An 11,494-nucleotide genomic window follows, 5' to 3' on the forward strand; every position below is an offset into this window, starting at 1 on the left:
GAGTGGCGATATGGTACAGAAACGTGAAATTTAGCATGGACTTCAATACGAGATGCTTATAATAGTTTCCACAATGAAACTTTGTCTCGAAACCGGGTGGAAAATCCAGAGAGATTATGGTCAGATGTAAAATATGCTAGCGGCAAGACACAATCCATGCCTTCGCTGTGCAGTAGCAATGGAAATACTATTGATGGCTGTGCTGCCAAAGTAAAGTTACTAAACACAGACCTTCCAAAATTCCTTCACCAAAGAAGACAGAATTCAAGTCAAGAACAGCTGCCAATGTGAGTAACTTGAAATAGATATTGTCAGAGTAGTGAAGCAACTGAAATCACTTAATAAAAATAAGTCTTCCAGTGCAGACTTACACCAGTTAGGTTCCTTTCAGAGTGGATGATGCAATAGCTCCACACTTAACAAACATATAAAACTGCTCGCTCGACAAAAGATCCGTACCCAAGTGCACAGGTCACACAAATATTCAAGGCAGGCAAATTAAAACCCCCTATCATTAGGGCTGATATGCTGCAGAATTTTGGAACATATATGGATATTGCCAAGTGTTGTTGTTGGAAGCATAGACGTGACATCATAAGCGAGTGACTGCGTGTGAGATCGCTCTCTAAGTTTTCATATATTTTTAGGTTTCAGATACATATTTTAACGGTTTTTGTGATAATATTTACTATATAAGTGACGTATTAGTGGTTTCTTCATTCACCTCTGCCTTTCTTGTGTTGTGACCTGATATTTGTGAGTGTTTCGTATCGAGCAACTTAACCTCTTGCCTGTGTTTACATTCCGTGCTGTTACTGTGTCATTAGACGTTTGATTTTCTTTCTGTATTAGTCTTTTGTTATATTCACATTTGTTGTTTATTAATACTGTTAATAATAGTAGTTACTTCCCTTGTGGAGTAGACAATATTCCATTGGAACTACTGACGGCCTTGGGAGAGCCAGTCCTGACAAAACTCTACCATCTGGTGAGCAAGATGTATGAAGCTGGCGAAATACCCTCAGACTTCAAGAAGAATATAATAATTCCAATCCCAAAGAAAGCAGGTGTTGACAGATGTGAAAATTACCGAACTATCAGTTTAATAAGTCACAGCTGCAAAATACTAACACGAATTCTTTACAGACGAATGGAAAAACTAGTAGAAGCCAACCTCAGGGAAGATCAGTTTGGATTCCGTAGAAACACTGGAACACGTGAGGCAGTACTGACCTTACGACTTATCTTAGAAGAAAGATTAAGGAAAGGCAAACCTATGTTTCTAGCATTTGTAGACTTAGAGAAAGCTTTTGACAATGTTGACTGGAATACTCTCTTTCAAATTCTAAAGGTGGCAGGGGTAAAATACAGGGAGCGAAAGGCTATTTACAATTTGTACAGAAACCAGATGGCAGTTATAAGAGTCGAGGGACATGAAAGGGAAGCAGTGGTTGGGAAGGGAGTAAGACAGGGTTGTAGCCTCTCCCCGATGTTGTTCAGTCTGTATATTGAGCAAGCAGTAAAGGAAACAAAAGAAAAATTTGGAGTAGGTATTAAAATTCATGGAGAAGAAATAAAAACTTCGAGGTTCGCCGATGACATTGTAATTCTGTCAGAGACAGCAAAGGACTTGGAAGAGCAGTTGAATGGAATGGACAGTGTCTTGAAAGGAGGATATAAGATGAACATCAACAAAAGCAAAACAAGGATAATGGAATGTAGTCTAATTAAGTCGGGTGATGCTGAGGGAATTAGATTAGGAAATGAGGCACTTAAAGTAGTAAAGGAGTTTTGCTATTTGGGGAGCAAAATAACTGATGATGGTCGAAGTAGAGAGGATATAAAATGTAGGCTGGCAATGGCAAGGAAAGCGTTTCTCAAGAAGAGAAATTTGTTAACATCCAGTATTGATTTAAGTGTCAGGAAGTAATTTCTGAAAGTATTCGTATGGAGTGTAGCCATGTATGAAAGTGAAACATGGACGATAAATAGTTTGGACAAGAAGAGAATAGAAGCTTTCGAAATGTGGTGCTACAGAAGAATGCTGAAGATTAGATGGGTAGATCACATAACTAATGAGGAGGTATTGAATAGGATTGGGGAGAAGAGAAGTTTGTGGCACAACTTGACCAGAAGAAGGGATCGGTTGGTAGGACATGTTCTGAGGCATCAAGGGATCACCAATTTAGTATTGGAGGGCAGCGTGGAGGGTAAAAATCGTAGAGGGAGACCAAGAGATGAATACACTAAGCAGATTCAGAAGGATGTAGGTTGCAGTAGGTACTGGGAGATGAAAAAGCTTGCACAGGATAGAGTAGCATGGAGAGTTGCATCAAACCAGTCTCAGGACTGAAGACCACAACAACAACAACAACAACAACAACTTCCCTTGTAGAGTAAGTTTGTGATTATTGTAGTCAGGTTTTTAACATCTTCTTATTGTAGTAGCGGAACTTAGAAAAAGTAAAATTTTACCATGAGTGAGAAGTGTGGGCTTTGCCGTAGGTTCGTGAGTAGTGGATTGCGGTGTGAGACTTGTTCGAAGTATTTTCACTGGGGGGGATGCAGTGGGGAAGCCAGTGGGCATTCTGGTGAGATCCTCTCCTAGAACTGCAGGTTATGTAGCAAGAGTAAGTTGATAGAGGAGCAGGAGCGTAAGATCTGTGCCCTTCAGGTGCAGTTGAAAAACGCACAGGAGGAGCTAGATAGGATGAGGAGGGAGAAGGGGGTTGGGGAATGGGAGCTGGCTGTTGGCAAGAGATCTGCTAGGAGAAGATTTTCAGATACTTTTACTATTGGTGTTTACAATAGATATGACCAACTTTCAGAGTCTAGTGGAGAGGAATCTCTAGTAGCTGTAGATGTAGGAAGTATGCAGCAGACCTCAGTAGTTACTGTGCCTAGAACAGTTGCAAAGTCGAAGAGGAAGAAGAAGGTTCTGCTGTTAGGTAGTTCTCATGGCAGAGGTGTAGGCCAGCAGTTGCAGAAAGTGCTGGGGAGTGAGTACCAGGTCACCAGCATTGTGAAGCCTAATGCAGGGTTGGCTCAGGTGACTGTTAACATAGGGGGGCTATGTAGGGATTTTACTAAAGAGGATCAGGTAGTGATTGTGGGTGGGGCTGGTAATAGTATTGATAGGGATGGGGAGTATAACATTTATGGTGACCTGGAAAAGATAGCCACTCAGACTGGCAACACGAATGTGCATTTCGTGGAACTGTTTCAGCGTCACGATCGGCCTCATCTTAATACTGCTGTCAGGCGTAATAACATGAGACTTGGGGGTGCGCTGATGACAGAAAGCGTGGGTCACATTTCAGTGGTGTCGGTGGAGTCTATCAGCAGGACAGGTTTCACCAGACATGGCCTGCACCTCAACAGGTATGGGAAGGGGAGGTTGGCAAAGCTTATAGGTGACAGCATAGGTGGGGTTGGTGGAATCACTCATGGGAAAATTCCTGCAGTAGTGGGTGTTAGAGCTGCACCTTTTTTAGATTGAAGTCAGCTGATAGGTATTCCTGCTTAAGGGAAGTCTCTCTAACAAGGGAATCACTTTTGACAAAGCTTAGGTATCCGAGTAATGAGGGAATTAGTATATTTCATCAAAACATACAAGGTATTAGAGATAAAGTTAGTGAACTGCTTATAGATGTTGACTCTGAAATTATTGGTATATCTGAACACTTCTTAAATAAGGAGATAATTCAGAGGCTTCCTTTACCAGGGTACAGGTTGGCTGGCAGCTTTTCGAGGAGCTCTTTGCGGTGTGGGGGAGTAGCCATGTATGTGAAAAACGGCATCCCATTTGAGTCAATTGATGTTTCTAAGTACTACACTGAAAAGGTGTTTGAATGTTGTGCAGGTGTGGTTAAATTTAACAGAGCTAAACTTCTAACTGTTGTTATTTATAGATCCCCAGACTCCGATTTCACAACATTTTTGCTAAAGCTAGAGGAGGTTCTTGGTTCACTTTATAGGAAATACAAAAAGTTAGTTATATGTGGTGACTTCAATATTAATTGTATAAGTGATTGTGCAAGGAAAAGGATGATGGTAGACCTCTTTAATTCATATAATCTTATGCAAACCGTATTCTTTCCAACGAGAGTGCAAGGGAACAGTAGAACAACCATAGACAACATTTTTGTTCATTCCTCATTACTAGAAGGGCATTCTGTTAGCAAAAAGGTGAATGGCCTTTAAGATCATGATGCACAAATTTTAACTTTAAAAGATTTTTGTGCTGCAACACGTGTTAAATATAGTCATCAGCTGTTCAGGAAAGCTGATCCAGTTGCTGTAGAGACCTTTGTAAACCTTATAAAGGAACAAGAGTGGCAAGATGTTTGTAGCGCTGATACAGTAGACGATAAATATAATGCTTTTCTCAAGACTTTTCTCATGCTCTTTGAAAGTTGCTTTCTGTTAGAACGTTTAAAACAGGGTACTAGCAAAAACAGGCAGCCTGGGTGGCTGACTAGAGGGATAAGAATATCTTGTAGAACAAAGTGGCAATTATATCAAAACGTTAGAAACAGTCAAAATCTAAATGCAGCAGCCCTTTACAAACAGTATTGTAAGGTGCTTAAAAATGTTATTAGGAAGGCAAAAAGTATGTGGTATGCAGATAGAATAGCTAAGTCTCAGGATAAAATTAAGTTGCTGGTCTGCAGAGACAGGTCAAGGATATAGAATCAGTGCGTAGTGGGAATGTCCGTGTTACTGATAAGTTGCATATATGTACAGTATTTAATAATCACTTTCTGAATATAGCAGGTGAACTAAATAGAAACCTAGTCCCAACAGGGAATCATATAGCGCTCTTAGAAAAAAGTGTTCCGAGACTGTTACCTGAAATGCTCCTCCATGATACTAACAAGAGGGAGATTGAGTTAATAATTAAATCACTAAAGACCAAGAACTCTCATGGATATGACGGGGTATCTAGCAGAATACTGAAGTATTGTTCTATGTATGTTAGCCCAGTTCTCAGCCATATCTGTAACTTTTCCTTTAGGAGTGGTCGGTTTCCTAACCGATTAAAGTACTCGGTAGTGAAGCCACTTTATAAAAAGGGAGACATTGATAATGTTGACAATTTTAGACCTATTTCTATGCCATCGGTGTTTGCTAAAGTTATCGAGAAGGTTGTATATACAAAGTTACTGGAGCATTTAAATTCACATAATTTGCTGTCAAATGTTCAGTTTGGTTTTAGAAATGGTTTAACAACTGAAAATGCTATATTCTCTTTTCTCTGTGAGGTTTTGGACGGATTAAATAAAAGGTTGCGAACGCTAGGTGTTTTCTTTGATTTAACGAAGGCTTTTGACTGTGTTGACCACAAAATATTACTGCAGAAGTTGGACCATTATGGAGTAAGGGGAGTAGCTTACAATTGGTTCGCCTCTTACTTTAAGAACAGAAAGCAGAGGGTAACTCTCCGCAATATTGAGAGTGGTAGTGATTTTCAGTCCCAATGGGGCACTGTTAAGTGGGGCGTTCCCCAAGGGTCGGTGCTGGGGCCACTGCTGTTTCTTATTTATATAAATGATATGCCTTCTAGTATTACAGGTGATTCAAAAATATTTCTGTTTGCTGATGACACCAGCTTGATAGTGAAGGATCTTGTGTGTAATATTGAAACAGTAATAAATAATGTAGTTCATGAAATAAGTTTGTGGCTGTGGAAAATAATTTGATGCTAAATCACAGTAAGACTCAGTTTTTACAGTTTCTAACTCACAATTCAACAAGAACCGATATTTTGATCAGACAGAATAGGCATATTATAAGCGAGACGGAACAGTTCAAGTTCCTAGGCGTTTGGATAGATAGTAAGCTGTTGTGGAAAGCCCATGTCCAGGATCTTGTTCAGGAGCTAAATGCTGCTTTATTTACCATTAGAACAGTATCTGAAATAAGTGACACTTCAACACGAAAAGTAGTCTACTTCACATATTTTCATACGCTTATGTTGTATGGTATTATTTTTTGGGGTAATTCTTCTGATTCAAAAAGGGTATTTTTGGCTCAAAAACGGGCTGTTCGAGCTATATGTGGTGTAAGTTCGAGAACCTCTTGTCGACCCCTGTTCAAAAATCTGGGAATTCTGACATTGCCCTCACAGTATATATTTTCTTTAATGTTGTTTGTTGTTAGCAATATTAGCCTATTCCCAAGAGTTAGCAGCTTTCACTCAGTTAATACTAGGCAGAAATCAAATCTGCATGTAGAATGCACTTCCTTGACTCTTGTGCAGAAAGGAGTGCAGTATTCTGCTGCATCCATTTTCAATAAGCTACCACAAGAACTCAAAATTCTTAGCAGTAGCCCAAACTCTTTTAAGTCTAAACTGAAGAGTTTCCTCATGGCTCACTCCTTCTATTCAGTCGAGGAGCTCCTGGAAGAGCTAAAAAATTAAGCAAATTCCAGTGTTACATTGTTGATTTTCTTCATTTAAACTTACGACTTGTCACCTGAATATGTTTTTTTATATTTCATTTTATCTGTTTCTAATATCGTGTTATAATTTCATGTATTGACTCGTTCCATGACCATGGAGACTTCTCCTTAATTTGGTCCCACGGAACAATAAATAAATAAATAAATAAAAATAACAAACGTTACGAATTACCCCGAAGAGGAAGGTCTATAGTCACACAGTCAGCACGGATTCAGAAAACATTGTTCTTGTGAAACACAACTATCTCTTTACTCACGTGAAGTGTTGAGTGCTACAGACAAATGATTTCAGATTGATGCCATACTTCTAGGTTTCCAGAAGGCTTTTGGCACTGTACCTCATAAGCATCTTGTAATCAAATTGTGAGCTTATGGAATATATCTCAATTACGCGACTAGATTTGTGATTTCCTGTTGGAGAGGTCACAGTTCATAGTAATTCATGGAATACCATCGAGTAAAACGGAAGTGGTTTCTGTCATTCCCCAAGGTTGTGTTATAGGCCCTCTGCTGTTCCTTATCTATGTAAATGGTTCAGGAGACATTGTGAGCAGCTGTCTTAGAATGTTTATTGTCAAGTAAAGTCATCAGAAGATCATAAAAAATTGCAAACCGATGTAGAAAATGTGTGTGTATGGTGCGAAAATTGACAATTGACCCTAAATAACAAAAAGTGTGCTGAAAGAAAGCCAGTAAACTTCAGTTACATGATAAATCAGTCAATTGTAAAGGCCTAAATTCAACTAAATATTTAGAAGTACAATAACGAACAACTTAAAGAAAGAACACGCAGAAAATATTGTAGGAAAGGTGAGCCAAAGGTGGTGGTTTATGGGCAGAACACTTAGGAGATGCAACAGCTCTACTAAAAAGACTGGCTACACTACGCTTGTCTTTCATCTTGTGGAGTACTGCTGCGGAGTGTGGGATCCTTGCCAGATAGAATTAACGGAGTACACTAAGAAAGTTCAAAGAAGAGTAGAACATCTTATATTGTCACAAAATAGGGGAGAGAGTGTCACTGGCATGATAAAAGATTTGGGGTCATCATTATTAAAACAAAGGCGCTTCTCATTGCAGTGACGTCTTCTCACAAAATTTCAATCACCATCTTTCTCCAGTTGCAAAAATATTTTGTTGGTGCCGACCTACATATGGAGCAATGATCATCATAATAAAATAAGGGAAATCAACACTTGCATGGAAAGCTACATGTGTTTGTTTTTTCTGCCCACTGTTCGAGAGTGGAATAATAGAGAATTATTGTCAAGGTTGTTCGATGAACCCTCTGCCAGGCACAGAGTATCCATGTAGATGTAGATGTGGATGTAGCTCTTATACCTGGGTTACAGGCAATATCTCCCATTTCATTCAATGCTGAGGTGTGATTCCAATGCTGTTAGAGAGCCCCCACAATGCTGCTGGAGTTTAGGAGGAGTACCAAGTGAGTTGATGTGTGAATGGGAATTGGGATTGAGACGGGTTGTGTAATAGAGTAATCTGTGCAGTTGTGCAAAGCCAATTTGTCAGGGTGGGGTAGTGCTTAGTGCATCTGCCTAATCAGCAGGAGATCAGGGTTCAAATTCCAGCCTTGGTACAAATTTTTATTCATTGCTTCAGTCTGCATATATACATCACAGTTGTTTGAGACATGAAAACTTCTCAGGAACCACATAGTTTGATTGGACAATGAAAGAGAATACTAAAAGTATTTCTGCTTTTGGACAAAGTCCTTCTTCAGAAGTAGAAAACTCACGCACACATGGCCACTTTTCTGGGTGTTTGTTTTTGGCAAGACTTTTGGGATCCAAAAAATCACCTGTGTCTCACCACCACTGGTATCTCTTGTATCTCTTGTAGTATGAGGACAAGGTGCACATATTGTTTAACGTTTTTCCATGTTTTATCAACTGTCTTTCTTCAAACTTTCTCCAGGGAGTAGATTCCTCTGCTAACGTATGGTCCTGGAACGTTATCAAAATAAGTGTCCATTGGACTCAAAATGTTTCCCAGCCACAAATTTCCATAAATTTAGGGATAGCTGACTTGATGGAATCTTCAATCTTTCTATGTATTCACTGGTTATTATTCTGCACTTTACAATGAAGAAACCATTTTGCATCCCAGGAAACAATTGTCATGCAGATAAAATTAAACTTTCCTTTTTTAAGCAAGGCTTCAAACTTCGACAAACTGTTTTGACTGTTGTTTTTGTTTCTGTTGTGAAACGGTGCACCTGTGTTTCATTTGAGGTAACAATTTGACACTTAAAACAGTTCAATATGGTTTAAAATGTCCAAATGTTGCTGGGAAATTTGTTTCCTCATTTACTTTTGGTCAACAGTCAACAAATGTGACACTTGTCATGCACATTCCCTTCGCAGTCACCAGTTGTCAAATACCAAACTACACATTTACTTTGTGTTTTCATCTGTGGTGGAAGTTTGGGACATCCTACATACACACAAATGATATTCAAAAGTAGTACAGTCATGTTTGATTTGAACAATTCATTTGTTAACTGTTGAAAATGATAGAGCAGACACCTTACAACAAACTTTCATAAACTAGATGAATTGTCTTTGGCAATAAACAGTTAAAAAAAATAGTGTTCAACCCCAGTCTTCCATTTGTTAGAATTCTGGTACATTTGAACAGCAGACTGCACAGAGTTTGCAAAACATCACAGATCATTACAGTTGCCCTTTTCTGGCCCTAGAACAATCTTTGTGAATAATCAGTAATTGGTTAGAATTATTTTTATACCATATAATATATTAGAGCCAAAGTATGCTAAGTAAAAAAGCTTTTTCAAGTTTCTGTCAGAGATAAAGATTGTTCTTACAAGAGATACATCACCACTTAGTTTCTGCACAAGTTCATAAATGCCCTACTTCTGAGAGAACTTTTCATTCAACATCTGTCATAAGAATTTAAAATATATTATTTCATCACCTGAAGTGTCAATCTGTCACCTTTTCTGGAAGCTACAAGCAAATGCTATGTACTACCATATTTACATTACATTTCACGATGAAACCACTGTCATCTGCAAGTATGAATTTTTTTAATCATACCTTCAACTGTTTGTTGGACTATGACTCGAACCTGGGGCCTTTGCTTCTCATAGACATGTGCTCTACCAACTGAGCTATCCAAGCATAACTCACGATCTGCCCTCATGGCTTTAATTGTGCCAGTACCTCAACCCCTGTATTCCAAACTTGGTAAAAGTCTTCCTGCATACCTTGTGGGACTAAGACACCTGAGAGAAAGGATATTGTGGAGACATGACTTAGCAATGGCCCAGGGGATTGTTTACAGAGTGAATTCTCGCTCTACATTGCTCACTCTGGTGAAGGATAGAAATTCTTTATGGATTTTGGAATCACTTGCTAAATTTATGGATACTTTGAAATTGTTTACCCCATCAGAACTGTAAATACGTGGAAACAATGGAAATTTGAATTCATTGGCTATGGAAATTTGCTATTATTTATTGTTCTCTCATATATGTTTTACTTCATGTTCATGACAAAAATTAACTGATAAAAAGAATTTAAAAATGTAACATTAAAATGAGTCTTAAATTCAAATGATATACTCGTTTGAGTCACTTACTGTCAAATTTTTTCTGTGATTGCACTACTTAATCTACTGTTTTAATTTTAATTTACTGTGTAACACATTCCTCAATTATTCAGACTTACATCTGTTTTTTTTGCAGGCACACATAAATCACAGGCACATAGCAGTGTCTGTCCAGGACCCACCACAGTTTCCTCTTGTTGTAACAACTGGTAGCAATAATAAACCAGAACCGTTACCTACAACAGCTGCTCCCCCACCTCGCATGAAGCATGATCCCCGTTTACAGCGCTCACCTCCACCTCCTCCACCACCACCCTTTGCTCCCCCACCATCTCACAGGCCACCCATAATGTTTACTTCCAACCCACCCCCTACAATGCGTACTAATCTCATCACAGTACCAATACAAGACTCGACTGCTCCACCACCTGTTATTGTTGATCCCCCACCTTCAGCACCTTACCACCATTACACACAAGCACCACCACCACAATATACACCATATTCCGTTCCTCCTCCACAACCCAGTTATTACCAAGCACCACCAGGGTACCAAGCAGCACCTGTGGCACAGTATGGTGGACAAGGCGCTGTTCCTCAAGGTACTGCTGCTGTTGCGGCAGCAGCTGCAGCTGCTGCAGCAGCTGCTGTGAGAGCTCCTCAGTACCAAGAACAACAAGTAGTTCAACCATATGGAGCCCCACCACCTCAGCAATGGCAGCATCCACCTAGCAATCCAGCCTTTTACAGATGAAGACTGTGGATTTTCTTTCACTGATTTTGAAAAAGAACTGTAGACACAGTCTGATAATCAGTGTTAGAAGCTGACAAGAACTATAGACAAATTTTTAAAAAATTAAAATTTTGAGCAAATGTTTGTTCATTAGAGAAGCTTATCTTTTGTATGGTTGGCGAGCTGTAAAAATACCATTCAGCCTCCACAAAGTAATTAAAGAACATTTTATATTGACAGTCTTTGGTGAAAAGATTATTGACATTTAGTTATTACAATTTGGTAATGATTGTTGTAAAATGTGCGGTGGCCTTTTCTGTGAACAGTTTGTGCAACTAAAAATTAATTTTCCTGTGCAAAATACTTTCTACATTGTAAGTAAATTTTGTATCTAATATCTCAAGCGCTATTATTAAGTTTGAAAACTTGTAGCAGTCCAGATATTATGCCTGAATTATTTATCACTTGCTAAAAAGTTCAGAACAGAAATACAGATTGATTTTGAAAATTTTTTGTCTTTTATCATGTTACATGCAACTGTAAAACACACAAGTCACATTAGTAGGCACTGAATGGTGATCTGATGCTAGGTAATTAATGAGATGGTGTCAATGAGTTTACATGAACAGAATAGGATTTTGTGTCATGTAATTTCTAGTTCTACATCGATGATCTGTATTGTGTTAAAAATCACCTTCATTCACA

The 11,494-nt window shown here is 38.8% G+C and overlaps 1 protein-coding gene across 4 annotated transcripts in view; it reads left to right on the forward strand.

Annotated features, from left to right (window-relative positions):
• LOC124776449 (E3 ubiquitin-protein ligase Hakai) overlaps positions 1 to 10,901 on the forward strand; it is a 75,853-nt gene extending 64,952 nt beyond the window's left edge. For all 4 annotated transcript variants that reach the window (XM_047251455.1, XM_047251456.1, XM_047251457.1 and 1 more), the window contains exon 6: positions 10,193 to 10,901. In XM_047251455.1, the coding sequence (XP_047107411.1) occupies positions 10,193 to 10,810 (618 nt within the window). In that variant the 3' untranslated portion in view covers positions 10,811 to 10,901. The remainder of the gene's footprint in view (positions 1 to 10,192) is intronic.
• The last annotated feature ends 593 nt before the right edge of the window (positions 10,902 to 11,494 follow it).

This window comes from Schistocerca piceifrons, chromosome 2 (assembly GCF_021461385.2).
Source record: "Schistocerca piceifrons isolate TAMUIC-IGC-003096 chromosome 2, iqSchPice1.1, whole genome shotgun sequence".
Lineage (NCBI taxonomy): Eukaryota > Metazoa > Arthropoda > Insecta > Orthoptera > Acrididae > Schistocerca > Schistocerca piceifrons.